This window comes from Felis catus, chromosome B3 (assembly GCF_018350175.1).
Source record: "Felis catus isolate Fca126 chromosome B3, F.catus_Fca126_mat1.0, whole genome shotgun sequence".
Lineage (NCBI taxonomy): Eukaryota > Metazoa > Chordata > Mammalia > Carnivora > Felidae > Felis > Felis catus.
Window position 1 is genome coordinate 9,137,192 of NC_058373.1, and position 27,645 is coordinate 9,164,836.

Consider the following 27,645-nt stretch of genomic DNA (forward strand, 5'->3'; position numbering starts at 1 on the left):
CACTCTGAACGTCAATGGACTCAATGCTCCAATTAAAAGACATAGGGTAACAGAATGGATAAGAAAACAAGATCCATCTATATGCTGTTTGCAAAAGACCCACTTTAGACCTAAACACACCTTCAGATTGAAAGTAAGGGTATGGAGAACCATCTATCATGCTAATGGTCAACAAAAGAAGGCCAGAGTAGCCATAGTTATATCAGACAATCTACACTTTAAAATAAAGACTGTAACAAGAGATACACAAGGGCATTATATCATAATTAAGGGGTCTATCCACCAAGAAAACCTAACAATTGTAAACATTTATGCACCAAATGTGCAGGAACCCAAATATATAAATCAATCAATCACAAACATAAAGAAACTCCTTGATAATAATAGTAGGAGATTTCAACACCCCACTCACAGCAATGGACAGATCATCTAATCGAAAAATCAACAAGGAAACAATGGCTGTGAATGACACACTGGACCAGATAGAATTAACAGATATATTCAGAACATTTCATCCTAAAGCAGCAGAATATACATTCTTCTCCAGTGCACATGGAACGATCTCCAGAATAGACCACATACTGGGACACAAATCAGCCCTCAGCAAGTACAAAAAGACTGAGATCATAGCATGCATATTTTCAGTCCACAACACTATGAAACTCGAAATCAACCACAAGAAAAAATTTGGAAAGTTAACAAATACTTGGAGACTGAAGAACATCCTACTAAAGAATGAATAGGCTAACTAAGCAGTTAAAGAGGAAATTAAAACGTATGTGGAAGCCAATGAATATAATAACACCACAACCCAAAACCTCTGGGATGCAGCAAAGGTGGTCATAAAAGGAAAGTATATAGCAATCCAGGCCTTGCTAAAGAAGGAAGAAAGGTCTCAGATACACAACCTAACCTTATTCCTTAAAGAGCTGGAAAAAGAACAGCAAATAAAACCCCAAACCGGCAGAAGACAGGAAATAATAAAGATTAGACTGGAAATTAATGCTATCGAAACAAACAAACAAACAAAAAAAGTAGAACAGATCAATGAAACCAGAGGCTGGTTCTTTGAAAGAATTAACAAAATTGATAAATAACTAGGCAGTTTGATCAAAAAGAAAAAGGAAAGGACCCAAATAAATAAAATCAAGAATGAAAGAGGAGAGATCACAACCAACACAGCAGAAATACAAACAATAATATGCCAATAAAATGGGAAATCTGGAAGAAATGGACAAATTCCTAGAAACATATACACTACCAAAACTGAAACAGGAAGCAATAGAAAATTTGAACAGACCCATAACCAGTAAAGAAATCGAATTAGTAATCAAAACTCTCCCAAAAAACAAGAGTCCAGGCCCAGATAGCTTTCCAGGGGAATTTTACCAAACATTTAAGGAAGAGTTAACACCTACTCTCCTGAAGGTGTTCCAAAAAATAGAAATGGAAGGAAAACTTCCAAACTCTTTCTATGAAGCCAGCATTACCTTGATTCCAAAACCAGACAGAGACTCCACTAAAAAGGAGAACTCTAGACCAATTTCCCTGATGAACATGGATTCAAAAATCCTCAACAAGACATTAGCCAACCGGATCCAACTATACATTAAAAAAATTATTCACCACGACCAAGTGGGATTTATACCTGGGATGCAGGGCTGGTTCAATATCCACAAAACAATGAACGTGATGCATCACATCAATAAAAGAAAGGACAAGAACCATATGATCTTCTCAATAGATGCAGAGAAAGCACTTGACAAAATACAGCATCCTTCCTTGATAAAAACCCTCAAGAAAGTAGGGATAGAAGGAGCATACCTCGAGGTCATAAAAGCCATATATGAATGACCCAACGCTAGTATCATCCTCAATGGGGAAAAACTGAGAGCTTTCCCCCTAAGGTCAGGAATAAGACAGGGATATCCACTCTCGCCACTGTTATTCAACATAGTATTGGAAGTCTTAGCCTCTGCAATCAGACAACACAAAGAAATAAAAGGCATCCAAATCAGCCAGGAGGAGGTCAAACTTTCACTCTTTGCAGATGACATGATACTTTATAGGGAAAACCCAAAGGATTCCACCAAAAAACTGCTAGAATTGATTCATGAATTCAGCAAAGTTGCAGGATATAAAATCAACGCACAGAAATCAGTTGCATTCCTATACACCAATAATGAAGCGACAGAAAGAGAAATTAAGGAATCAATCCCATTTACAGTTGCACAAAAAGCCATAAAATACCTAGGAATAAATCTAACCAAAGAGGTGAAAAATCTATACACCGAAAACTATAGAAAAGTTATGAAAGAAATTGAAGAAGACACAAAAAAATGGAAAAATATTCCATGCTCCTGGATAGGAAGAACAAACATTGTTAAAATGTCAATACTACCCAAAGCTATCTACATATTCAATGCAATTCCTATCAAAGTAACACCAGCATTCTTCACAGAGCTAGAACAAATAATCCTAAAATTTGTATGGAACCAGAAAAGCCCCCGAATAGCCAAAGTAATTTTGAAAAAGAAAACCAAAGCTGGAGGCATCACAATCCCAGACTTCAAGCTATACTACAAAGCTGTAATCATCAAGACAGTATGGTACAGGCACAAGAACAGACACTGAGATCAATGGAACAGAATACAGAACCCAGAAATGGACCCACAAACGTATGGCCAACTAATCTTTGACAAAGCAGGAAAGAATGTCTAATGGAATAAAGACAGTCTGTTCAACAAGTGGTGCTGGGAAAACTGGGCAGTGACATGCAGTAGAATGAACGGGACCACTTTCTTACACCATACACAAAAATAAACTCAAAATGGATGAAAGACCTCAATGTAAGACAGGAAGCCATCAAAATCCTCGAGGAGAAAGCAGGCAAAACCTCTCTGATCTTGCCCACAGCAACTTCTTACTCAACATGTCTTCAGAGGCAAGGGAAACAAAAGCAAAAATGAACTACTGGGACCTCATCAAAATAAAAAGCTTCTGCACAGCGAAGGAAACAATCAGCAAAACTAAAAGGCAACCGACAGAATGGGAGAAGATATTTGCAAATGACATATCAGATAAAGGATTAGTATCCAAAATCTATAAAGAACTTATCAAACTCAACACCCAAAAAACAATCCAGTGAAGAAATGGGCAAAAGACATGAATAGACACTTCTCCAAGGAAGACATCCAGATGGCCAAGTGACACATGAAAAAATGCTCAACATCACTCATCACCAGGGAAATACAAATCAAAACCACAATGAGATATCACCTTACACCTGTCAGAATGGCTAACATTAACAACTCAGGCAACAGCAGATGTTGGCAAGGATGCGGAGAAAGAGGATCTCTTTTGCATTGTTGGTGGCAATGCTGGTGCAGCCACTCTGGAAAACAGTATAGAGGTTCCTCAAAAAACTAAAAATAGAACTACCCTACGACCCACAAATTGCACTACTAGGCATTTATCCACGGGATACAGGTGTGCTGTTTCAAAGGGTCACGCACCCCAGTGTTTATAGCAGCACTATCAACAATAGCCAAAGTATGGAAAGAGCCCAAATGTCCATCGATGGATGAATGGATAAAAAAAATGTGGTACACACACACACACACACACACACACAATGGAGTATTACTCGGCAATCAAAAAGAATGAAATCTTGCCATTTGCAAGCACGTGGATGGAACTGGAGGGCATTATGCTAAGTGAAATTAGTCAGAGAAAGACAAAAATCATGACTTCACTCATATGAGGACTTAAAGAGACAAAACAGATGAAAATAAGGGAAGGGAACAAATATAAGAACAAAGGAAGGGAACAAAAATAAGGGAACAAAAATAATATAAAAACAGGGAGGGGGACAAAACAGAAGAGATTCATAAACATGGAGAACAAACTGAGGGTTACTGGAAGGGTTGTGGGAGAGTGGATGGGCTAAATGGGTAAAGGGCACTAAGAAATCTACTCCTGAAATCATTGTTGCACTATATACTAACTAATTTGGATGTAAATTCTAAAAAATGACAGATAAATTTTTTTTAAAAAGATACAACAACTAGAGGGGCATCTGGGTGGCTCAGTTAAGCACCTGACTCTTGGTTTCAGCTCAGGTCGTGATCTCACAGTTTGTGGGTTCTGAACCCTACATCGGGCTCTGCACTGACAGCTCAGAGCCTGCTTGGGACTCTTTCTTTCTTCCTCTCTCTCTGCCTCCCCCCACCACCCACTTGCACATGCGCCTACGCTCTCTATCTCCAAAATAAATAAACCAAAAAACTTTTAAAAAAATAATAAAGATATAACAACTAGGTAAACCTTTGCAGTTATTATTTGTTCCATCTTTTTTTTCGTCATTTACGATTTTAACTCTTTGCATGTCTTCCAACATACATAATATATTAGTATAGTAATGCATGCATAAGTGATTAAAATAATTTAGGAACAGATTTATATTACAAGTACATGCATGACTATATCTTATCAAAACAAGCAGGAGATCGCTTTCAAACTGATGACAACCAGACCCACAAGGCTCTTCACTGATCACTGTTTTTGTCACTTTGTGAAGGAAATGAGTATCTCATTCCTTTCAAGTGTCTGTTTCTCCTCTACCCTTCCACATATGTACTCAGGTATAATAAGCACCCTAGGACCCCCTTTAGGACATCGCACTAAATCTAGGAACTTAATAGCATAATAGAAACAGAACTTCTGGGGTGCCTGGATGGCTCAGGCAGTTAAGTAGCTGACTCTTGATCTCAGCTCAGGTCATGATCTCAGTTCATGAGTTAGAGTCCTGCTTCAAGCTTTGTGCTGACAGTGTAGAGCCTGCTTGGGTTTCTGTCTCTCCTCTCTGCCCCTCCCCTGCTCACTTTCTCTGTCTTTCTGTCTCTCTCAAAATAAATAAATAAACTTAAAAAAAAAAAGAAATAGAACTTCTGAGTTTCTGATGACATTTTGGAAACATGGAGAAATAAGGAGGTAACGTTCTCTCAAAGTAATACACCAGAGAGAATAAAGGCAGGGGTGATGCAAACACATCATTGAGAGCAGATCAGCTCAAAGACATTGATGGGTTAAAAGGGAGAAACATGTTACATAATCCAAGGCATTCTACAATAGGGAGAGGTGTCCTGAGTTGTGGCTGAATAGAGACACACACATCTATCCTGTCATTAAATCCCATTATTGGAAATATGTTAACATAATGTGGTGAATAATTGTAAAACAAACTATGTTACAATGTAGCAATCTTATCCATTCATCTCTGTTGTATTCATGACTGCAATATGAAAAATGAATTACATTACACATTCATGGTTTTCATGGTACCCCTCTGTTGCTCTTTAATCACATAACAATTGTCTTGTTAATGAATCTAACTAACAGCTATTAACATTAATGTTGGCTTTCCTTTAGGCCAAGGCTGAGCTTTTGCATGTGTGGCTTCTTCCTCCCTCTCTCTCTGGCAGATGCTCAGTGCTCAGTCCCCACAAGCCTGCTCTTTATTCCCCGCCTCCCAGAGAAGCAGCCTCTGGGGAGAGTTCTTCTCCACTGGGAGAGAATACTGAATGTTGTGTTTGTCCAATCTCCTAACTAAGCTCCAGATCCAAGCAGGTGGCAAGCCGGATCTTTCATGTGTATTTAGCGTTACTATTTTCACAGGACACACCAAGGTTCAAATTTAGGTTTCCACTGTTTCTCCCTGCAGCTGTTGGCTTCTACCAACTGGAGATGAATTTTAGTCTAAACCTCTTTGGAACATATACAGATCCGGACAGTTGCTAGATATGTAGGCCAGGGAGTAATTGCCATATAGGTGAATGGAATACCAACAAAACTATAACGTTTTGCTGTTATTCTAAAGAATATAATGAAAATATCACCCAGGTCCATATCCTAATACATCAAGCGTTGAAGATGCTCTTTTATTACAAATGTAAGTCAGCCCAGTTCTGTATTTTGTAGACTGGACTTATCTCTATGGTGATTTCTGCCTTTGTGTCTGATGGAGCAACACAATTCCTGACCTTTCCTATCTATCAGTGCTCCTGTCCTCAGTCTCAAAAGCCAAAAGGCATGAGAGGATACCCTCTCTTTCTTTTTGATTATTAATAACAATACTAAACTCCAGAATGTCTGATAATACTCTTATAATATCAGAAAGAGCTACAACTTGCTTTATCTAAGAAAACAAGTGCTAGCCTATCAGTTTTTACAAGAATCCAGCAGTGAGCTAATAATTAATTACCTATTTCCTGCCTGTCCTAACAATTCCTCTCCTTCCTTTATCTTACGAATTTGTATTTTACTTTCCATCAAAAGAAAATGCACAAATGAGCAATTCATGGCTTGGGAATCCATTTCTTTTATCAACAGATATGGATAATTTAGATTTCATTACAACCTTGCAGAATAAATTGATGAAACTGGCTACTGATCAAGGGTTGAAGATGAATTCTGGAAATGCTCCCTCTTTTGTTTTTTCCAAAACATCATCTTGCTGTGGAGGAGTAGTCCCTTAGGTGTATCTGTCACAGACCCACTCCCATCTACTTCAGAAAACTGAAGCACTGGCTGAGTAAGAACAGGCCAGAACACCTCAGAATTTTTGTTTGCCGGGATACGTGGAAAGAGGTCAAGGTACTGAAGCTTGATGTACTAACCACAGGTTGAGTATGTACAAGTTCTAATGTACAACAACAAGGTCTAAGAGTTTCAATTTGTCTAAGTGAGGACAGGTGAGTTTTCTGAAAATCAAAAGATTTCTTGGGGTGCCTGGGTGGCTCAGTCAGTTAAGTATCTGACTCTTGGTTTCAGCTCAGGTCATGATCTCACCCTTCATGAGTTCAAGCCCCACATTGGGCTTTGTGCTGACAGCGCAGAGCCTGCTTGGGATTCTCTGTCTCCCTTTCTCTCTGCTCCTTCCCTGCTCACACACTCTCTCTCTCAAAAAGAAATAAATAAACATTAAAAAAATGATTTCTTGGGTTCCACTGCCAGTGCCATTTAACATGCCTGCACTTCTGAAGGGCATTTGCCATCGGAACAGAGACAAGTGCAGCAGACAAGCAGAGATGGCTGAGGTTTATAAGATCAACGTGAAGAGCAGGAAATTGAGGAAGAATGAAAGAGCAGAGGAAAGGAAGCTAGCAACACTGTGACTTACTTGTAATAGCAGATTTCATAGCCCATCCGTATCCAGGTGGGTCTGCCAAGAAGAGCCTCCTTCACAGAATACAGAGTTGGCTGCATTCCTGCATGGAACAAAGGCAGGATTAATCGCTGGGGAAAGAGGGAACGGAAAGAGGGTTGTGGTCCTCCGAATCATGGCCCTCCAAGATAGCCAGATCCTAACCCCTGGAACCCATGAATGGTACCTTAGATGGCAAAAGGGATTTCATAGATGTGATTAAATTAAAGATCTTGAGATGGGGAGATTATCCTGGCGGGCCCTAAATGCAATCATTTATGTCCTCATAAGAGGGAGGGAGAGGGAAGTTCAGCTGCCCAGGAAAAGCCATGTGATTGAAGCAGGCAGAAAGAGACTGGGAGAGGCTATGCTATCGGCTTTAAAGGTGGAAGAAGGAGCCATAAGCCAAGGGATATGAGGAACTTAGCTCCAAAAGCTGGGGGGAGGGGTGCCTGGGTGGCTCAGTCAGTTGAGCATCTGACTTCGGCTCAGGTTATAATCTCACGGTTTGTGGGTTCGAGCCCCGCGTCAGGCTCTGTGCCGACAGCTCAGAGCCTGGAGCCTGCTTTGGATTCTGTGTCTCCTTCTCTCTCTATCCCTCCCCCACTTGTGCTCTATCTCTCTCTGTCTCTCAAAAATAAATAAATTTTAAAAAAAAAAGCTGGGGGGAAAAAAAAGAAAAAAAAATCCCCAAGATGCTCCAGAGGGAGAATGGCCTTTCTGACACCTTGACTGTAGCCCAGTGAAACTGACTTTGGACTTCCGGACTCTGGAATTGTAAGAGAGTAAATCCGTCTTGTTTTAAGCCACCAAGTTTGTGACAATTTGTTACAGCAACCATACAGAACAAATGCAAGAGTTGAGGTTCATATTTTCTCTTTCTATTTAAAAGAGTCTATTTAGTCAGTACAAAATAGAGGCGGTAACCTGTGTGCAGACATAGAGGTATGGGAACATTTATTCCTTACTCAAAGCCACTCAGTAAATTAGGATATGACCTAGCACTAACACGCATAATTTTCCATTCCTGGAAATGTTCAAAATAAATGTGGGCTGCTAGTCAATTTGTCCCTTAAATCTCTCCTCCAAAATGGCCACAGGTATTCAGTAGAATTTGAACTTTCCCCATGTTTTCTTGGAGTTTAAATCAGCGTTGTCCAATTGGATTGCACTGTTTTCCTGTCTGGGGCAAATAGGTCAGTATATTTGCTACTGTAGGATTTAGGCAATGGAGAGAAGGAATAAATGAGAGTGCTCAAGGACCTCAAAAAGTTCAAGGTGGGGCAAGGCAGTCAGGAAGGGGTGGAATGTTTTGTATGGCGTTAACATGCCACAGCAGAGTGGAACTTCCAGACTGCCTTCCATGGTGGTTGTTTGCCATAAGATGGCCACCACCTTGCCACGTCTGGGACCAAAACATTCAGCCCAACTTCAAACCCTTTGGGAACCCAAACAGAGCTTCCAGTAATAATCCAAACAACCAGAGGAGCATCATTCCTGGTGTTAGCCAGAAGACCTCTGTTCCCCAAGAGCTCATACCGTAATTAAACTGGCTGTTGGGCTTCTCACAGTTGATGACGTTGAAGCGGTACGGAACAGCAGCTCTCATGCCGCTCACCTTGAAGTAGAACCACTGTTGATGTTGGCTGCTATTCACATCAGCATTGACCAGCAAGTCATATTCCAGCCTGCAAAGTCAGAAGCAAGATTGGAGGGCTAAGAGTCTTTGAGGTAACTTCCAACACTGAAGAGCCTACAAACGTCAGATTCTAGATGACAGATCTAAGATCCAGGATCTCAGCTGGCCAGTAAGTTACAACGATCATACTTACCTCACAACATCGGACACACTGGCTATAGAAATTTGGGGAGAAGAGAGCAGGCTCGTGGTATTAAGAGGATCAATTATGCAACTGTAGCATATCTTTTTATTAAACTGTAATGGATTTTGTCTCCAGTAGGAAAAAATGCAAGTGCATGATACCCCAGAGAAAATTCAATCACATCTGGTTGGATATGTCATTATTATTTGATGCTACACATTACTTTTGAGCCTCAGTCTCCTCATATGGAAAATGGAAATAGTGTCTAAATTTGCAGTGCTGTTCTTAAAGATCAAGCGGAGAGTTGGTGTAAACCCCCAGCAAAGCAACAAACATGAATTAGACTAGGAAGGCAGGAGTTGTATGTTCATTTTGTCCCTTTTTAACTGATTTAACTTACATTCAGTGAAGAGCACAAGTTTTAAGTGTAAGAATCAGTGAATTTAAACAAATTCATCTGGACACTCCTGCTTGACAATTACCCAGATCAAGATACAGGCCATTTCCAGTACCCCCAGGAGACTCTTGTGTGGCCCCTCTCAGTCACTATCTGCAAGGGGAATCATTTTTTTTGTGTTTTAGCAACAAAATTAACAATGCAGCTTGGACTTCAGCATTCTTACCGGTATAGTTCATTTTCCAAAATAGTATCACTCCATCCCCTTGGCATGTTCTTTGAGTTTCTCTTCTAGAAGGGGTGATGTTTTTGCCCTGATCTGTTCATACTCTGCTGCTCTGGAACCCTGACCCCTGGCATTTGCAGTGAGATTTGTGGAGGGGTGGGGCTTTGCAGAATGCATAAAAGTAGGGCTATCTGATACAGGTCCACTGCCCATGCTGTCCTTCTAAGCATCTCAATCGAACCAAACCATCCAGCCCACCATACAATGAATGAAGCATAATCCACCGAGTGACATTCATGAGGACAAATTTGGAAAGATGATGACCCTCAAATTGTCTGCTATGCCCACAATCCTTTCCAAAAACTGGTCATAAAAAGTCCTTGCCTAGAAGTAGGTTTGTTTTCTGTCATTTGACTCTGTTACCCTGACCAAAACTAATCAGTTTAGGATTCCACACTCTGGCCAAAGGCAGATATGTGGTATATGGAGAGAAAGATCAGCAACACAGGCACATCATGGACTGACCACTGTACCACTATGAGACCCCGGATTAGGTTCTCTCTCCTGGATCCCTTAAATATGACATATAGAGAAAAGGAGTAATAAAAGCTGGCACTATAGCAAGAAGTTAGAAGCTGAGCTGGTAATGAAAAGAGAAGGTGGAGAAGGAATCTCAACATAATTGCCTTTCTCTTCTTCAGCCAAAGTAGCTCAACTTATATTTGTCTTATATGTTGGGCTTCCTTAAAACAGTTCATGCACAAAACAAACAAAAAAGGATCACCGCTCGCCTGCCCCCCCAAAAAACAGGAAAACTTCAAAAATGACTCCTCAGGAAGGGGTGCCTGGGTGACTCAGCTTGTTAAGTGTCTGACTTCAGCTCAGGTCATGATCTCATGGTTCATGGGTTCGAGCCCCCCATTGGGCTCTGCACTGACAGTGTGGAGTCTGCTTGGGATTCTCTCTCTCCCTCTCTCTCTGCCTCTTCCCTGCTCTCTTTCCCTTTCTAAAAATAAAATAAATTATATATATAAAATACATATATATATACATACCCTCAGATAGATACAAAACAGGCCAGACTATACTAAGTTCTATGCTCTAGCTATGGTGAATACCCATCTCTGAAGATAAGCTAATGCTGACTGAGGGCTTACTATGTGCCAGGTACTATTCTAAGAGCTTGATGTGTTTTTAGTTAAGTCTCAAATACATCACTATAATGTGGGTGCTATTACTGTCCCCATTTTCTGGGTCAGGAAAGAAAGGCATGGAGTTGGTTAGGTAATTGCTCAAAGTCTCCTGGTTGGAAAGGGGTGAGGCTGCCCCTGGCAGTCTGATCCCAGAGTCTGTGACGACCACCCCCTTAACTGTTCTAACTGTTGTTTTCAGGAGTTTACACATAGAATATGGATTGTATATCCTGATTCTGGCAATGAAAAATATAGTTCACACTGGTGTAGAGGAAAGAATTATAACATAGCAGTCTCTTCTGCACTGGAAATCTATGTTTTGTTTCCCCCCTCTTTTAGTTTGTGCAGCCCTAGGCTTTCCTTGCCTGTGAAATACTTTTCCTTTTTTTTTTTTTTAATGTTTATTTTTGCAAGAGAGCATGAGCAGAGGAGGAGCGAAGAGAAGAGGATACGGGATCTGATGCGGGCTCCGCGCTGACAGGAGCAAGCCCAATACAGGGCACAAACTCACAAACCATGAGATCCTACCTGAGCCAAAATCAGACACTCAACCCACTGAACCACCCAGGCGCCCCTGAAATACTTGTCTATTAACAAGAGCTCATTGAGAGTTTCTGGCAAAGAGGCATGGCACTAAATATGCCCTTGAACTAAGGGTAGTGAACCTCTCCACGGGGAGCCCAATGTTCTTGCCACCTATGTACACAGCTGTAGGAACAACAGACATGAAAAGGTACAGGACTAGGGGAGCCCATGTACACTTCCGAGTCAACAGAACCAGCCCTGGCATCAGCCTAAGTACAAACATCCCATTCAAAGGACTCCCACGCCCAAGTATGGAGCCATGATCTTGAACATAGGTGTATTGGCAATTTTCACCTCTAGTCTCCACCTTGCTATGACATTGGCTAGTGAGCCCCCTAGTGGTGCGCTGGTAAATGTTTAACAACAGACTCCCAGGAAAACTTTCACTTGTAGTGTTTGCCAGTCCTCAGGGTATAAACACTCCCACCATGGCTGATTTCACACTACCAGTGTGAGGCCGCTGTACTGAGAGTAGGGACGAGAGACACAACCCGCTCTCTTAAGCTGCCAGCAGCTACCTTTGTGGGTTTCCTTACTTACTCACGCACTTGGATGGCTTTGCGGAGATTTCCTGACTCAAACTTGGAGTAGAACCGCAAGCAATCGGAAGCAGTGTCTTGCAAAGGCCTGTAATGAAATAGGAAACATGTGAACACATGCGTTACTGCTATTCTTGGGCATAGCCTGACATTTCTTAGAGATAAGGTTTTCCTTACAGATCTTCAACATAAATTTTCATCATGTTTTTAGTAGAAGGGATGGATTGCTAACATAAAACACTCTTATTCTCATGTCATCAAGAGGATATTCCACACTCCACCCCCACCCTCCACATTCCACTGACGCTCAAGACCACCTACCAAGGCTCATCTAAACTGAAGACGACTTTATTTATAATATCAGTTGGCTGGATGAGCCTCCGGACATCCTCAAATATCTTGATCCTGGAAAGGAAAATTGGAAACATTTTAAGTGTTGGTTGGCCCTCACTCCTTACCTCATTTATCCTACAGTCATCTGGGAAGGGTTTTGGGAGTCATCAGAGAATTATGAAAGAAAAATTTAATAATGCCCCAACATGGGGCTGAAAGAGTAGAAAAAGCACTGCCTGTCCTTCCTTTTCTTGTGTATCAAAAAAAAAAAAAAAAAAGGAAACTACATTGAGCAGTAGGAATGTAGGAAGCAGATTTTAGTTGGAGGATTCAGGACTTGAAGAATTTTTTCAAGGGCATTTGAACTAATGGGCTCTGAAGGTTTCTGATGGTATCAGAGGGTCCTTTGTAGTGAGACAACTTTGAGGGAGACTTTAGGATTGTTGACTGTTAGTACCCTCAAGGCCTGGGAGGATTCAGTAAGCCTTTGAACTCTTGAGTCATTGTTACTCCTTGGGTTCTGTCAGCTCTAGAAAACTAAGGTCAGTTTTATGAGAAACACCCATATTCAGGAGGTTTAAGTAAGAGGACAGAAAGAAGCCCAAAGGAACTTTCAGATTCCCTCCTTGAATTTCCAATCCAGGTATTCTGGGTGGAGCGGGAAGGTGAGGGGAGATAGGCATGAGGCCTGGACTCAAGGGGAAGATGTTCTGTCAAAGGGGGAGGTATTATTGGGCCAGCCTCTGTGGTGTGTCTCTCAGGAACTTGAGCTTGACAGATAACGTGCAGGGGGTAAAGTCAGAGACATCAGCAGGAACCCAAGTGCGAGCAGCTCTTGGGATCCACCATCAATTTGCTGATGAAATGGAAAACAAGTTAATGAAACTTTCTGGTATGCACACTCAGCTCCATTGACTTAGTGCATGCATAATCAATGTCGTTGGATTTTTTCCCCAGGGAAAATAATTTTCCTTGGTTTATCAATTTTTGTTCTAATCTCACTCTGCTTATCCAAAGGCAAAGCTTCCTTTCCAACATTCTGGGAATAAGCCATCACCCAAAGTTTCTTCCCTGGAGAATGTGGTTTTTCCTTACAATCCTCAGTGATGCAGAACTATTCTAACCCAAGTCAGGTTTTTAAGGTTGGGACTGTGGGATAGGGGCACACCACCTCCTTTCATCAATGAGATCAGACACCAATTTGTAGTGAATTTAAAAAAATATACCCCAATTAATCCACATTTGTTTTTTCTGAGAACCTTCCTGGGGACTGATCCCAGTATTTGAAGAAACTGGGTTATCTTTCCCCATCATGGTCTGCAATGGTTATGGGGTAAGGGGTTACATTGGAATCATCGAAGGAATTCTTTTCTGGCAACACATGCCTGTCACTACCCCACGCTTACTTCTGAAATGTCCAGTAGGGAGGCAAGCTTCTGTGTTTGGCAAGAGCTTCCCAAAGGATTTTAACATGCTCCTGACTGATTCTCACTTTCCTACAGACAGTTGAACTATCTGTACCAAACACTCTGCCTATAAAAATATTAAAGAAGAGAAAAAATATAGCTTCCAAATCAGCAGCGCCATCACCTTTGGACTCCACATTTGCGTTCCAACATCGACTGGGCAGAGGGTGGTGGACGATGTCCCCAGAGGTCAGGAAATGCCATCGTCTTGAAGTCGGCCACAGATCTGGTTCTTCTTGCTTTGGCCATATAGAGACAGGGGTCATGGAAGGGGACAGGCTTGGGATGTGTCTGCAGAAGCTTATCTATTACTTCATCAGTTTCTCTAGGCCTAGCGGAATTGGAAAAGGAGGCACTAATCATTGGGCAGGAAATAACATCTATGTCCCAAGCATCCTGTTTGAGGGAAGCTTGAATGTCAGGGATTTCTTTTCCAGAAGAATCTATCCCAAATCGATTGGATTGCATGTTTTGGCATGGGTTCATCCCAAGTCCTTTTCTGGAGGCTGGATGCATGGTGGACCTCCCCATCTTCACCTTGCTCAGAAGGGAAGTCTGGACCATGTCTTCTCTTCCTTGCTTCCAAGAACTTTGGTCCTTATTCAAACCATGCCACTTTGGGGAGGCGACAGTTGGAATGTGGTGATGATTGGCATACTGAGTCTCTTCGAACTTCAAATCATCTCCAGATTGAGACTTGAGTTCCTTCAGGTTTAAAATGGAAAAGAATATGTCAGTGTTACCTTCCTGGTAGAAAATACAATTTGACCCCAATCCTCACTCTCTGAGCACAGACTCAAGTGTAAATCTTGTTGTTTTGTTGTTGTTGTTGTTGTTGTTGTTGTTGTTGTTGTTGTTGTTTTAGCATAAATCCTATGAATTGGGAAGCTTTTTTCAAGGTCAAACAAGAAAAGGCTAAGCTTCAACAGTCAAATAAATGGTAGAATCATAGAAACTCATGTTTGGAAGGAGCACTGGGTGGGTCTAGCACAATTCTATACATCACACAAATGCCCTTGGCAACACCCCCAAAAAGTCACAGCCTGGTTAAACAAACTCATTAACAGGGTTTTCACTACAGCCCAAGGCAGTGCCTCTCATTTGGGGATCATTCTGATTGTTTTTTTTAAAAAAAAGTCTTCCTTATACCAAAATGAAATTTCCCTTCCCTGAAATCTCTACCTACTGATGCCCTTCAGCTTTCTGAAGTAAAACAGAATATACAGACTCCCTTCTACATGTGACCTAGCTGGTACCCTTGGGTGGGACAAATTCATGATATATCATGGGTCATAAGAAAATAACAGAGATCCAAAGGCAGGTCTAAAATCTTGACGACAGCAATAGTAGTAGGAGCAGCAAGTAGCCACTGTATCATCAGGTGTGAGGGTCTCAATTTCTTTCTACTAACAAAAAACACTGGAATCAGACTAACCACCTTCAGAAAGCCATCTAGTACAACTTACCCTCTTTGTAGGGGAACAACTAAATCACCAAGAATTTTCACTTGTGTTTTTAGAACGTGAGGGCAAGTCAGTTTGCCCTGCCCCAACCCCACGGCGGATCATAGGCAGCGATGTGTACCCCCACACTTCTTTCATCCTAGGTTCCAGGGGTCAGATTGCAGGAGACTTGCATGCATCCAGCCCAGCTACCTTTTTCACATTTTGCTTGGATTTCTCTTCTTTCTCAGAAAGACCTCAGAAGCAGATTGCTAATGATGAACAATGCTTTCCATCTGGAGATCCCCTGCTAGGCCTCCCAGGTTCTGCAAAAAACCCATCATGCATCACCGTGGAGCAGACCCACGGCATATGTCCTACCTCGAAGCTGCAGGAGAGCTCAAGACACATTGCCTCGTACTGCATCAGTTCCTCCTCGGGTCGGTCAAGACCAGGTTTGGAACTCAGCTTGTTCACATCTGTTTCCAAATCATCATCCTACAAAGGAATATCCAAAAATATATATGTGAAAGTCAAGACAGCCACCCTGAGAAGCATCGAGACAGGCTACACATGTGATCTTTCAAAATCTTGGGACATGGTTTCCTTGCCTCCAAATTATAGTGCTGGCCTATGAGAAGGAGAATCTAAGATGGTGGGTGGTATTTTTTCAATGAAAAGAAAGAAGGTACACAACTTTTCTAAGCATCCATCTCAGTATTTGTCAGCCCTTACCATGAATAACTCATTTATATAAAATGAGATGAACCCTGTAAACAGTAAAGCACAATATAAAAGAATTTTGTATCTTGCCACCACCATCAACATAATTGTAATCACTGTACCTGTTCTTCCATCATCTGTGTCATTCAAAACTATTTAATGAGCACCTACTATGAGCAGGTACCACTGTAGGTACTGAAGAGTTAGTGATAATGGAACAGACAAAAGTCAATGTTCCCATGGAATCTGCCTTCGAGTGAGAGAACGAAGACAGCAAACAAATGAAGAACGTAACTTCCAACGGTGGTAAATGCTATGCAAAGGGGATCGGTGGGAAGCAGTTTAGACTGGGTGATCTGAGACCGCCTCACTGAGGAGGTGACATTTTAGCTAGAAGAGCCAACTGTACAAAGCCTTGGGGAAGAAATTACCAGCAGAAGGAACAGCTGACATTGCCTTTCAGAAAGCAGGTGGTTGGAGCACAGAGAATAGGAGGAAGATCGCAGGTGTCAACACTGGAGAAAGAGGCACTAGGCAGGGCCTTCCAGACCCAGAGAGGGGTTTGTCACCTCCTGCTGCACCTTACCCTGTTGTACGACCACCACCAGTCTTTCCTTCACTGGGCTGAATAATCCTAGATCCTTCATTTTTATTTCTAGATCATCATTTCATAATAGTTTAATGGTGATGGTGACTCTCCTCCCAAATCGTCTGTATTTTCCAAAGGCTATGAAGTCTTACAGAGAAAGGACACCAGGAATCAACCAGTCCAGTCTTCTCATCTTTCCATGTCTCTCCTGAACCAAGTTTCCCTAATAAGATAGGGAAGAGAAACCTACCCTATGTATTAGGAGAATATTTGGTTAATTAAGGAAAAACCTGGCAGCTCTGATAGCCTGGATTATTCTTCTTTAAATCAAATAAATAAACACAATAAATGTTTATATTACTGATCCAGGGTTGGGGGGAGGGAGAGAAAATGCAATATTCTGTCCATCTTCTGGAATTTTCCCCCAAACTTCATTTTTTAATGTTTATTTATTTATTTTGAGAGAGACAGAGTGTGTGTGTGAGCAGGGGAGGGGAGGGAGAGAGAGAGAACCCCAAGCAGGCTCTGCACTCACTGTAGAACCCAACATGGGGCTCACTCTCACAACCATGAGATCATGACCTGAGCCAAAATCAAGAATTGGACTCTTCACAGACTGAGCCACCCAGGTGCCCCTCCTCCAAACTTTAAATTAAAAAAAAAAAAATAGACCTCATGATGTTGATATCATGGTATTTTCAGATACAGTGCACACCAGGCCCAAATTCCTCAGCCCGGTAATGAAGATCCCACTATTCTTGTCCTTTCCAGCTTTATCTATCAGTTCCTGCTTGCCTGCATCCTCTTCTGTGCAGCCTCAGCCATGCCCCAGGGTGGTATCAGTAGAAACGCAATCTGGTATGTGCTGTTTCGAAGGGCACATGCACCCCCATGTTTATAGCAGCGCTATCGACAATAGCCAAAGTATGGAAAGAGCCCCCATGTCCATCGACAGATGAATGGATGAATGGGTAAAGAAGATGTGATATATATATATATATATATATATATATATATATATATATATATATATGATGGAGTATTACCCAGCAATTAAAAAGAAGGAAATCTTGCCATTACAACTACATGGATGGAACTGGAGGGTATTACGCTAAGTGAAATTAGTCAGTCAAAGACAAGTATCATATGACTTTATTCATATGAGGAATTTAAGATACAAAACAGATGAACATAAGGGAAGGGAAGCAAAAATAATATAAAAACAGGGAGTGGGACAAAGCATAAGAGACTCATAAATATGGAGAACAAACTGAGGGTTGCTGGAGGGGTTGTGTGTATGGGGGGATGGTCTAAATGGGTAAGGGGCATTAAGGAATTTACTCCTGAAATCATTGTTACACCATATGCTAGCTAATTTGGATGTAAATTAAACAAAAAATAAATTTTGGAAAAAGAAATGCAATCTGGTAGACTACTGGGAAGAGTTTCCCCACCAGCGAGTAAGGTTTGTGTGTCTAGAGTGAGGAGTATTGTGTATCCCATGAGCTGCAACCTAATGCATTCTACATGTGGCTATGTGACCTACTTAGCTTTAGAGCAAGAGTTGGCTAACTATAACCCACTGTCTGTTTTTGTAAATAAAGTTTTATTGTAACATAGTCACACCCATTTTTTAATATATTGTCTATGGTCGGTTTCTCAGTATAACAGCAAAGTTGTAACAGAGACCATATCTGGTCCCCAAAGGTTTGTATCTCAGTCTCTGAATCTCCAGCCACTCAGGTGGGTTCTCCTCTCCTCTGTATTTCTTATAAATACAATTTATACTTATTCAGGGATGGGCCTGCTTCTGTGTCTTTACAGCAACCCAGAAAGGCTTTGTCATTTAGAATTCTGGTACCCATCTAATCCAGATAATGCTTTCTGGCCCTTCTTCCTCAGACTGAAACTTTCAGATATTAGTGACTTTCCCCAGCCTTACACTTGAGTTTACCACCCCTTCCACGATGGTGATTTGAACTCTGGTAGGGACAATCTCCAAGTTCACTAGACTATGTACTCTTTGAAGATAAAAATCAATGTCTTGTTTGCTTTTGTATCATATTACCATCCCTAGGAACCAGCCTGCTGCCTCACACATGGATCATATCCAAGGAAAAAAAAAAAAACTAAAAAGGAAGGAAAGACAGAGCAAAGGAGAGGAGAGCTTGAATGCAGTCTGTTTATCCTCTTCTTCAGTGTTTGTCCAAATCTAACAGTTGTATTTGTGAAGGAAAACAACAACAACGACAAAACATGACCAACATCTGGTCTCCACTTGTTTCTCTTTTCTTATGCTGACTTCGAAAGTTTTCAAAGAACAGCACCCAACTTTCCATTCTCAAGACACTTTAAGATAAAATTTCCTTTTAATCATCCTTTATAAATATCTGATCCCAATTTTATTTTCAAATGAAAAGGCCATCAGTTAAAGGACTGGGTTGGATCTATGACCAGAAACAAATACTCCTGGCTTCTTGCCCACATTCCTTGCAGCAAATGCTCCTGAGTTCACCAGGGAAAATCAGTTTGCTGGAGCACTAGTTCCTTTACTCTGGCAACACCCCAGAATCAAGCCCTGATTCTGAGGTGCCCCATTTCTCTACAATTCATGCTCACACACTGACTTCTCATCTTCTCCTTGGCTCGAAGGCTTTTGATAAATAGTTTCCAGGCCCTCACCCATTTGTCTTGAGCTTCTCTCCCAGATGGATGTGTTTATTTGTTTTGGTTTCATTCCACCCAACCCACTATCACCTGCAGTGTGGGGGGAAAAGAGACTATCTGAATGCTCTCTGTCCCATGCTGTATGAAGTTAGGCACTGGCATACAGCTGGTCTTTCCACATCAGATACAGGAGGCGATTGACACTCGGCATCAGACATTCAGTCATCAAAGGGCAAGTAAGAGGGTAGGAGAAAGTGGCATTGATGAATGATCACTGCAGCACAGTATTATTCAAATAATACAGTGAGCACTCAATAGGCCACTACTGCCAAGCCACAGCAAAGATTCAATTTACTACTGATGACTTCAGAAATGATTCCATTTATCAACAAAACCCTGAGAACACTGGAAGGTCAATAGCAGTCTTAACCTAGAGACTGAGAGGGCAGACAGATAGTCCCTCTGAGTCGGCTGCTACCATCTTATGATAGAGAACTCAAAAGTCTCTTTTTCTCTAGATAGGTAGGTAAGAGGGTAAGGAAGAAAAAAGAAAGGGAGGGAAGGAAAAGGGAGATGGATGGATGGATGGATGGATGGATGGATGGATGGTTGGATGGTTGGATGGATGGTTGGATGGATGGTAGATAGGTAAATAAATAGGTGGTAGATTTTTTAAATTCAGGTTTAACCTCCACAAACATTATAAAAAGTAACATTTACTTCTCATTCTTATTTTACAGATGACAAAATTAAGGAACTCTAATTTGAAGGGGTTTGTCAAGTCCATGTCTGCCAAAAGAAATGGAAACAGAATTATAACTCACAGATAAGTTATCATTATTCTAGAGTGATACTGTCCCCTAAAGGACACTTGGCAATTCCTAGTGACATTCTTGGCTCATGACTTGGGGAGGAGGGGGAAACCGAGGGCTAAGTGCTACTGGCATCTAGTGGGTAGAAGCCAGGACACCACGAAACATCCTACTATGTAAGATAATCCCCCACAACAAAGAATTATCCTGTCAAAAGGACAAGAGTGCTGAAGCGTAGACACCCTTTTCTAGAAATGCAGTCAGGAAACTATGTCCCATTGCCTGTTTCTTGTCAATAGATGTTTCACTGGAACACAGCCATGCCCTGCCATTTACATATTTTCTATAGTTGCTTTTGTGCTATAACAGCAAAGTTGAGTAGTTGTGATAGAGGCTGCATATCCACAAAGCCTAAACCAATTACAGCCCGATCTTTTACAGAAAGTTTGCTAACCTCTGCTGTATATCATGGGTCTTTTGGGGATAAAGACCAAAGGGCACCACTCCCCTGCTAGCCAAGGTGTACATTATGCAACTCAAGTGAGCACTTCACATAGACTCCAAGGTAAATGGAAGTGTACAACACAGTGGTCCTCAGCAGAGTGGGTACCTACGAAGAGTGACTTGTAGCAATAGGGGAGATCTACCAGAAGAAGTTTCCTAGGAAAATCTTCCATGGTCTCGTTCCCTGAATGTCACTCACACGAATTACATATACGAACCCGAAGCACTAAGGGTCTATCTAAAGCTCATCCGGACGGAATATTACCTCCTTGTTAATGGACAGCCTCTGACTTTACAATGAGATTTTGTATGGGACCCACCGGGATGAAAATCAACAAGCACAGCCATCATTTACTGAGCAATCACTGTAGGCCAGTGGAGTGGAAGTACAGAAGTGAGTCCTTAAAATGTATACTGGTCTCAGGGCATCTGGGTGGCTCAGTCAGTTAAGCGTCTGACTCTCGGTTTGGCTCAGGTCATGATCTCACAGTTTCTTGGGCTCAGGCCCCACATTGGGCTCTGTGCTCTGTGCATGTTTCTCTCTCTCCCTCCGTCCCTCCCTCCCGCACTCACATCGTCTCTCTCAAAATAAATAAATACACTTAAAAATTTTTACACTGGTCTCAGCTGGACATAGTGATATCTCCCTCGGAAGATGTGAACATGGAGATCACTAAAAGTGAGGGCTGGTGCACCTACTTGGTCTTTCACCTCTTCAGAATCTGAATCTTTATCAACTTCTTCATCAGCGTCATCTTCAAAATCCTCTGGGTGGAGAAAAAGAGATCAAACAGATGAGGCTTCCCTTATGCCTTGGATTTGGATTCCCACCACACAGTGGCTAGTACTCCCTTTGTTATAAACAAGGGGCTCATTATGAAGAGCACAATATCCCAACACACTCTAATACTTATTAGTACATGCAACTTGTATACACACAGACACATGGAGCACTATAGCATGAAGTCTAAATTGCCCCACATTGAATGCAAAATGACTGCAGAATAAAATGACATCCAAATACCATTCTGGTGTCCCCCCCCCCACCCCCAGTTTACACGAAGTGATGCAAACAGCATTGCCAACGTTTACAGATCACATATAGGCAAAATTTGCTATAACTGAGCACCTTCACTGACTCCCTAATTTTGATAAGAAGGTACTTATTTACAACCAAAGGCCACAGAAAGCATCCAGTGCTGTTGTAGCAAGATGATGCCAATGGAAAATCTGTTCCATGAAAGGAGGGCAGTGGCAGTGGAATCTTCACGGAGATTGAATAATCACACATTCAGACATTTAATGGACTAGCTATTTTGTAAATAGCACAAGTTTTATTCCAAGTTCATCCTTAAGGCAAATGCATTCCAGAACCAGTCAGTACAGTCAAGAGACTCAATTGTGGAATTGTGAATATGTATGTTTTTTTTTTTTTAAATTAGCTGAAATGACTGTACAGGCACTCAATAGCCACCAGGCAAAGTGGCAACAGTTAATAATCAGGAACAAAATAAGTGACTTTAGTATTTGTTCATTCTGTATATGAAAAGCTTGCTTTTTTATACATTTCTTTAATTAGATTATGGACATTTACAGTTGGGCTCTAAAAGAACTGATTCTACTTTCATCCACATCCCTCTGAAATATTTCCAACATGCCAAACACGTCAGAAAGCTCATCATTACCCACTGACATTACCTTCAGTTAGAACACACGGAGGTTCGGAAGGGATGCTCCCAGGGACTGGGAAGGCGTAGGCACTGGTGGCTGTGACCAAGGGAAGTGGGCTCTTTGGGTAGCACTGTCTCAGGATCTGAACTACGACGGAGACAATGGGTTCCAAACTTCTGTCATCCAGGCAGTTCTGAACGAAGAGGAGACTGTATCAGACGCCGACACCTTATACAGGGTTCCCTTATCCTGTCAGTATTTTGGGCAGTGAATGACACATGGCCCCAATGGACAGTAAACATCCTTACTGTAGAATGCCTGACTTGAACATTCAAATGTAGCATTTTGTCTAAGTAGAATCGGCTTTGGTCTAGGGTATAATCTGCATTTTTATTTCTTTTTCACAGCTCATATGTTACTGGAAGGAATTTAGTCTGAAAATAGACTTAAAAAGTCTTTCAAGGGATGCTGTGTCTAAGGGAAGCATTGTCCAGGGTAGCCAGGGGGAGAGGAGATGAGCATCTTCTCAACCATCTGAGTGTCATTGTGAATTATTGGCTAAATTAGAGAATGAGTAGCCAAATTGATGGAAGTCTTACTTTTCTCCTTCAGTCTTTATCTGAATAGAAAAATATAAAGGAAAAGCTAAAATATGAAATCAGAAAAAAAAAGGCTAAGTGAATCCCAAGTACCTAAATTAAATAACATGCCTGTTCTCAGAGCCCACAGTGTTGATCTCTTGGTACCTACCCAAAGCAAAGGAAAATTGGGTTTGCAGATGGAACATTTTGATGCTGATGGAACATGACAAGACCCTTCTTTTCAGACACTTTGAAAAATGCAAAAACAAGTTTACTAAATTGAGAGAGAGTGTTGGGAGTAGTTCGGGAACTCTTTGGCAAAAACATGCCATTTTCTTGAGCCTCTTGGTAAATGCTTTGTCTACTGACTTAGTACGGAAAGTTGACAAGTGTGAGCCTCCAATTTGATATTCCTAAGGGGTTCCAAGTAAGGTCTAGAGCCAATAAGTCATAGCAGTAGCCATGGAGGATGCTGAGCACCTGCCATCATCATGTCTGTGATGATGTCATGCGATGGTATCCCCGGGCCCACATTACAGGTAGCTCCATATATATATGTTTTTATGCCATGAGTTCAAACTGTCCCAATGATTCCCTAATATAAAAATGTAAGCCAACTTTCAAAACAGGAATGTTGTAACATGATCAAGAATGCTATTTCCCCTTCCACATGCTCAAATGATACCCATCAGTTGTCCTGAAAACACTCTCCATGGGAAATAAAATACTTGAGGCGATTTCATCCCTGGCACTGGCCAAAGGGCTTGGTGAAAAGTATTAGTATCAGAAAAAGAGAGAACTGAGCATGGAAGAGGAAGAGAGGGGAGGTAGATGACCCATCATGGATTATGTTCTGAGCTGTTTTCAGTAGGTACAGAGCAAAGGACAAGCCAAGAAACTCAGTCAAAACCACCAGCATTTTGGAAAGTGGTTGTGTCTGTGATTGTCGTTGGTATTGTTATTGATGAATGTGAAAACATGTTTTACTTTGCATAGGATGGTGCAGGTGAAAAGTGAGAAAAAGGATGGAGGCAGGTTCACCTGTCCTAACAGGTCGGGCCATGAATTTGGGGGATAGAGGAGATTAAAATCAACAGAAACCAAAGCATTGGGGTTATAATGAATCACTACCTAAATTAGGTGGATGGTAAGTGCTCTGGTAGACACAGTGTTCAGGAAAATGTTTACGAATTTTAAAATAATCCGTGGTTCCAAAGTAACAGAAATGCCTAGATCCATCTGCCAACGTTTCCCTAGTGTTAAGGGAAGGGTACTGTGGCAGGGCCAGGACTAAGGTAAAGTGAGGGAGGCACCCAGGATGCAAAATGTAAGGAGGCACTCCCTCAGGCTCCTGCAGCAGCAGGGCACTTATGCTGTGTATCAGAGATGACAAGAGCCCAAGAAATAGGATCCCTGGAAACAAATGGCTCAGAATTGGGGCAAAGGTGAACATTTTTGGCTCACTTTTCCCATCACTTCCAATAATACACCTGCTACCTGGAAAAGATGATGAAATATGACAGTGCCTTACATATTCAATTCACAGTTAACATCTCTGAATTAGCATTGGAATAATAAATACACTGCTTCTGGCTAAAATTAACAACTCAGGAAACAACAGATGCTGGCGAGGATGTGGAGAAATGGGAACTTTCTTGCACTGTTGGTGGGAATGCAAACTGGTGTAGCCACTCTGGAAAACAGTGTGGAGGTTCCACAAAAAAATTAAAAATAGAACTACCCTACGACCTCAGCAATAGCACTACTAGGAATTTATCCAAAGGATACAGGAGTGCTGATTCATAGGGGCACATGTACTCCAATGTTTATAGCAGCCCTTTCAACAATAGCCAAATTATGGAAAGAGCCTAAATGGCCATCAGCTGATGAATGGATAAAGAAGATGTGGTTAATATACACAATGGAATACTACTTGGCAATGAGAAAGAATGAAATCCTGCCATTTGAAACAACATGGATGGAACTGGAGGGTATTAGGCTAAGTGAAATAAGTCAGTCAGAGAAAGACAGATACCATATGTTTTCACTCATATGTGGAACTTGAGGAACTTTACAGAAGACCATGGGGGAAGGGAAGGGGAAAAAATAGTTACAAACAGAGAGGGAGGGGGGCAAACCATAAGAGACTCTTAAATACAGAGAACAAACTGAGGGGTGGTTGATGCAGGGGGGAGAGGAGAGGAGAAAATGGGTGTTGGGCATTGAGGAGGGCACTTGTTGAGACAAGCACTGGGTGTTGTATGTAAGCAAGGAACCACAGGAATCTACCCCTAATACCAAGAGCACACTGTAAACACTGCATGTTAGCCAATTTGACAATAAATTATATTACATACATACATACATACATACATACATACATACATACACTGCTTCTGCGACACACAGGCAAGAGACAGAGCTCCTCCTCATCCACGGTTTTGCTTTTCCCAGATCTCATTTACCCACAGTCAACCATAGCCTGGAAGCAGATGATGCTCCTCCGAGGTAGCACCAGAAGGCCGATAGCCTAACGCTACATCCCAATGTCTCCCTTCATCTCCTCATGTGGGCATTGTATCACCTCACGTCATCACAAGAAGAATAAGATATTTTGAGAGAGAGACCACATTCACATAATTTTTATAACAGTATATTGCTATAAGTGATCTATTCAATCATTGTTGTTAATCTCTTGATGTGCCTAATTTATAAATTAAACTTCATCATAGGCACGAACGTTCAGGAAAAAACAGTGAATGCATGGTCAGTGCTACCTGTGGTTTTGGGCATCTGCTGGGGGTCTTGGAATGTACCCCCAGGATAAGGGGGGACTACTGTATAGCATACAGCCCAGACCCTGGAGCAAAAGCACCCCCAAAATTCAGATCTAGGGCTGATGATCACTAACTGCATCACCGGGGCAAGTTACTACGCCTCTGTGAGCTGCAGCTTCGTCTATACAGCAGAGATCATAACAGAGCCTCTCTCATAAGGACGTGTGTGAATTTGAGTTAAAATAGGCAAAGTGCCTGCCCAATACTAAGCACTCAGTAAGTGCTGGCTAGCAGGATGTTAGCAGGCATCATTACACTCTTAAAATCTCATAAGAATCTGAAAGAAGATCCCAGTGCAGAGCCCTAGTGATAACCTTCACCATAAGAAAATGAGACACTTTAGTGGAAAAGTCCAGGAGTCCCAGGTCTAATTTCCAGCTCTCCTTTTACCAGCCAAAGCCATCAGCATCTCTGCCCGAGCTCCCATGGTCTAACCCCCGCCTTGCCCTCCCACCACTCCCTCCTTCCTCCTGTGCCCTCAGATACTCTCCTGTCCAAACAGCAGCCAGAATGGTCCTTTAAGATCATAAATCAGTTTAATGGGTATAGAGTTTCAGTTTTGCAAGATGAAAAGAATTCTAGAGATGGGTTATACAACAGTGTGGATGCACTTAACAGTACTGAACTATACACTTGAAAATGCCCAGCATGGTCAACTTGATGTTGTACAAATTTTATAATTAAAATTAAAAAAAAAAGCATAAATTATATCAGGTCACGCCCCTGCTTCAAACCTGATGGAAATAAAATCTGAATTTCTTTTCATGGTCTAGAAAGTTCTTCCCTCCTCTTATCCTCCCCTTCCTCCTCCCCCTCTCCCTCCCTCCCTTCCTCCTCCTTCATATTTCTCTTGTCTTTCACAATTATTGGCATACCAGCATCATCATCATCATCATCATCATTATAATTTGCAAATAACCATTGAAATGATACACTAGATCCAAGGTTCCCTCGTTGGCAATCCGGTGACTCCAATACCTTCTCTGGCAGATAGGGGAGAAGACTGACAGGCAGCTCAAACCAGCACAGCTACGATGGCGTCTATGCTCACAACACCCAGCCCAGGTGCTGGAGGCTCCACAGGCTAGGGCAGCCTCGAATACAGTGCAAGTTCAGCCTCTGCTCACATCCTGCATCCATTGCCAGCAAAAAATGGAGGCTGGAGGGTTGGTGTGAATTTGTTTCCTGAACAGTTGAGGTCTTCACTGACCTGCTGAGAGACTACTTTAAAACCCTCCTTGCAGAAACAGACTTTTTACAGAGAACACACGGCTGGTACCTGAGGGGAGGTGGGTAGAGGTATGGGGGAAACAGGTGATGGGGATTAAGGAGTGCACTTGTGATGAGCACCGGGTGATGCACCGAGGTGTTGAATCACTACACTGTACACCTGAAACTAATATTACACTCTGTTAACCAACTGGAATTCAAATAAATACTTGTAAAAAAGATGAAAGGAAAAAAACTAAAATGAGGTTATTATGGCAGGCCCTAGTCCGGACATTTGGACACAGACAAGCACATAGGGAGAATGTCTTGTGAAGACAGAGGCAGAGATGAGGTGACGCTTCTACAAGCCAAGGGTCACCAGGACTGCTGTGACCAGCAGAATCTAGGAGAGCACCTGGGGCAGGTTCCCCCTCATGGCCCCGGAAGGAACCACCCTGGCACCACCTTGATTTGGGACTTCTGGCCTCCAGGGCTGGGAGAAAGTCAATCTCTGCTATTTGAGCTGCTCAGTTTGTGGTGCTTTGTTATGGCAGCCCCCAGGAGACTCCTACAGGGAGGTCCCCGCGCCACTCTTGGGTGTGACGATTCCCCAGAAAGACTCTAAAAGCTCATTAAAAGCTGTTGTAGTTGCACTCATGATTTACAGGGACTCACATTACAGATGAAGATCAGCCAAGGAGAGAGGCCCACAGGGCAGAGGGCAGCTGTCTCAGTCTGCTCAGGCGGATCCAGCAGGACACCACAGACCGAGTGGCTGATGAACAAACACATTTCTTTCTCACAGTTCTGGGGGCTGGAAGTCCAGGTTGAAGGCACCATCAGG

General features: G+C 42.0%; 1 protein-coding gene across 3 annotated transcripts in view; it reads right to left on the minus strand.

Moving 5' to 3' along the window:
* The window catches only part of AGBL1 (AGBL carboxypeptidase 1), an 843,888-nt gene that overhangs the window by 663,430 nt on the left and 152,813 nt on the right, over window positions 1-27,645 (minus strand). For all 3 annotated transcript variants that reach the window (XM_045058839.1, XM_011282742.4, XM_045058840.1), the window contains exons 8-15: window positions 22,202-22,367; window positions 21,203-21,270; window positions 15,590-15,706; window positions 13,891-14,471; window positions 12,289-12,372; window positions 11,969-12,055; window positions 8,744-8,892; window positions 7,181-7,268 (exon numbers count right to left, since the gene is read on the minus strand). In XM_045058839.1, the coding sequence (XP_044914774.1) occupies window positions 7,181-7,268; window positions 8,744-8,892; window positions 11,969-12,055; window positions 12,289-12,372; window positions 13,891-14,471; window positions 15,590-15,706; window positions 21,203-21,270; window positions 22,202-22,367 (1,340 nt within the window). The remainder of the gene's footprint in view (window positions 1-7,180; window positions 7,269-8,743; window positions 8,893-11,968; window positions 12,056-12,288; window positions 12,373-13,890; window positions 14,472-15,589; window positions 15,707-21,202; window positions 21,271-22,201; window positions 22,368-27,645) is intronic.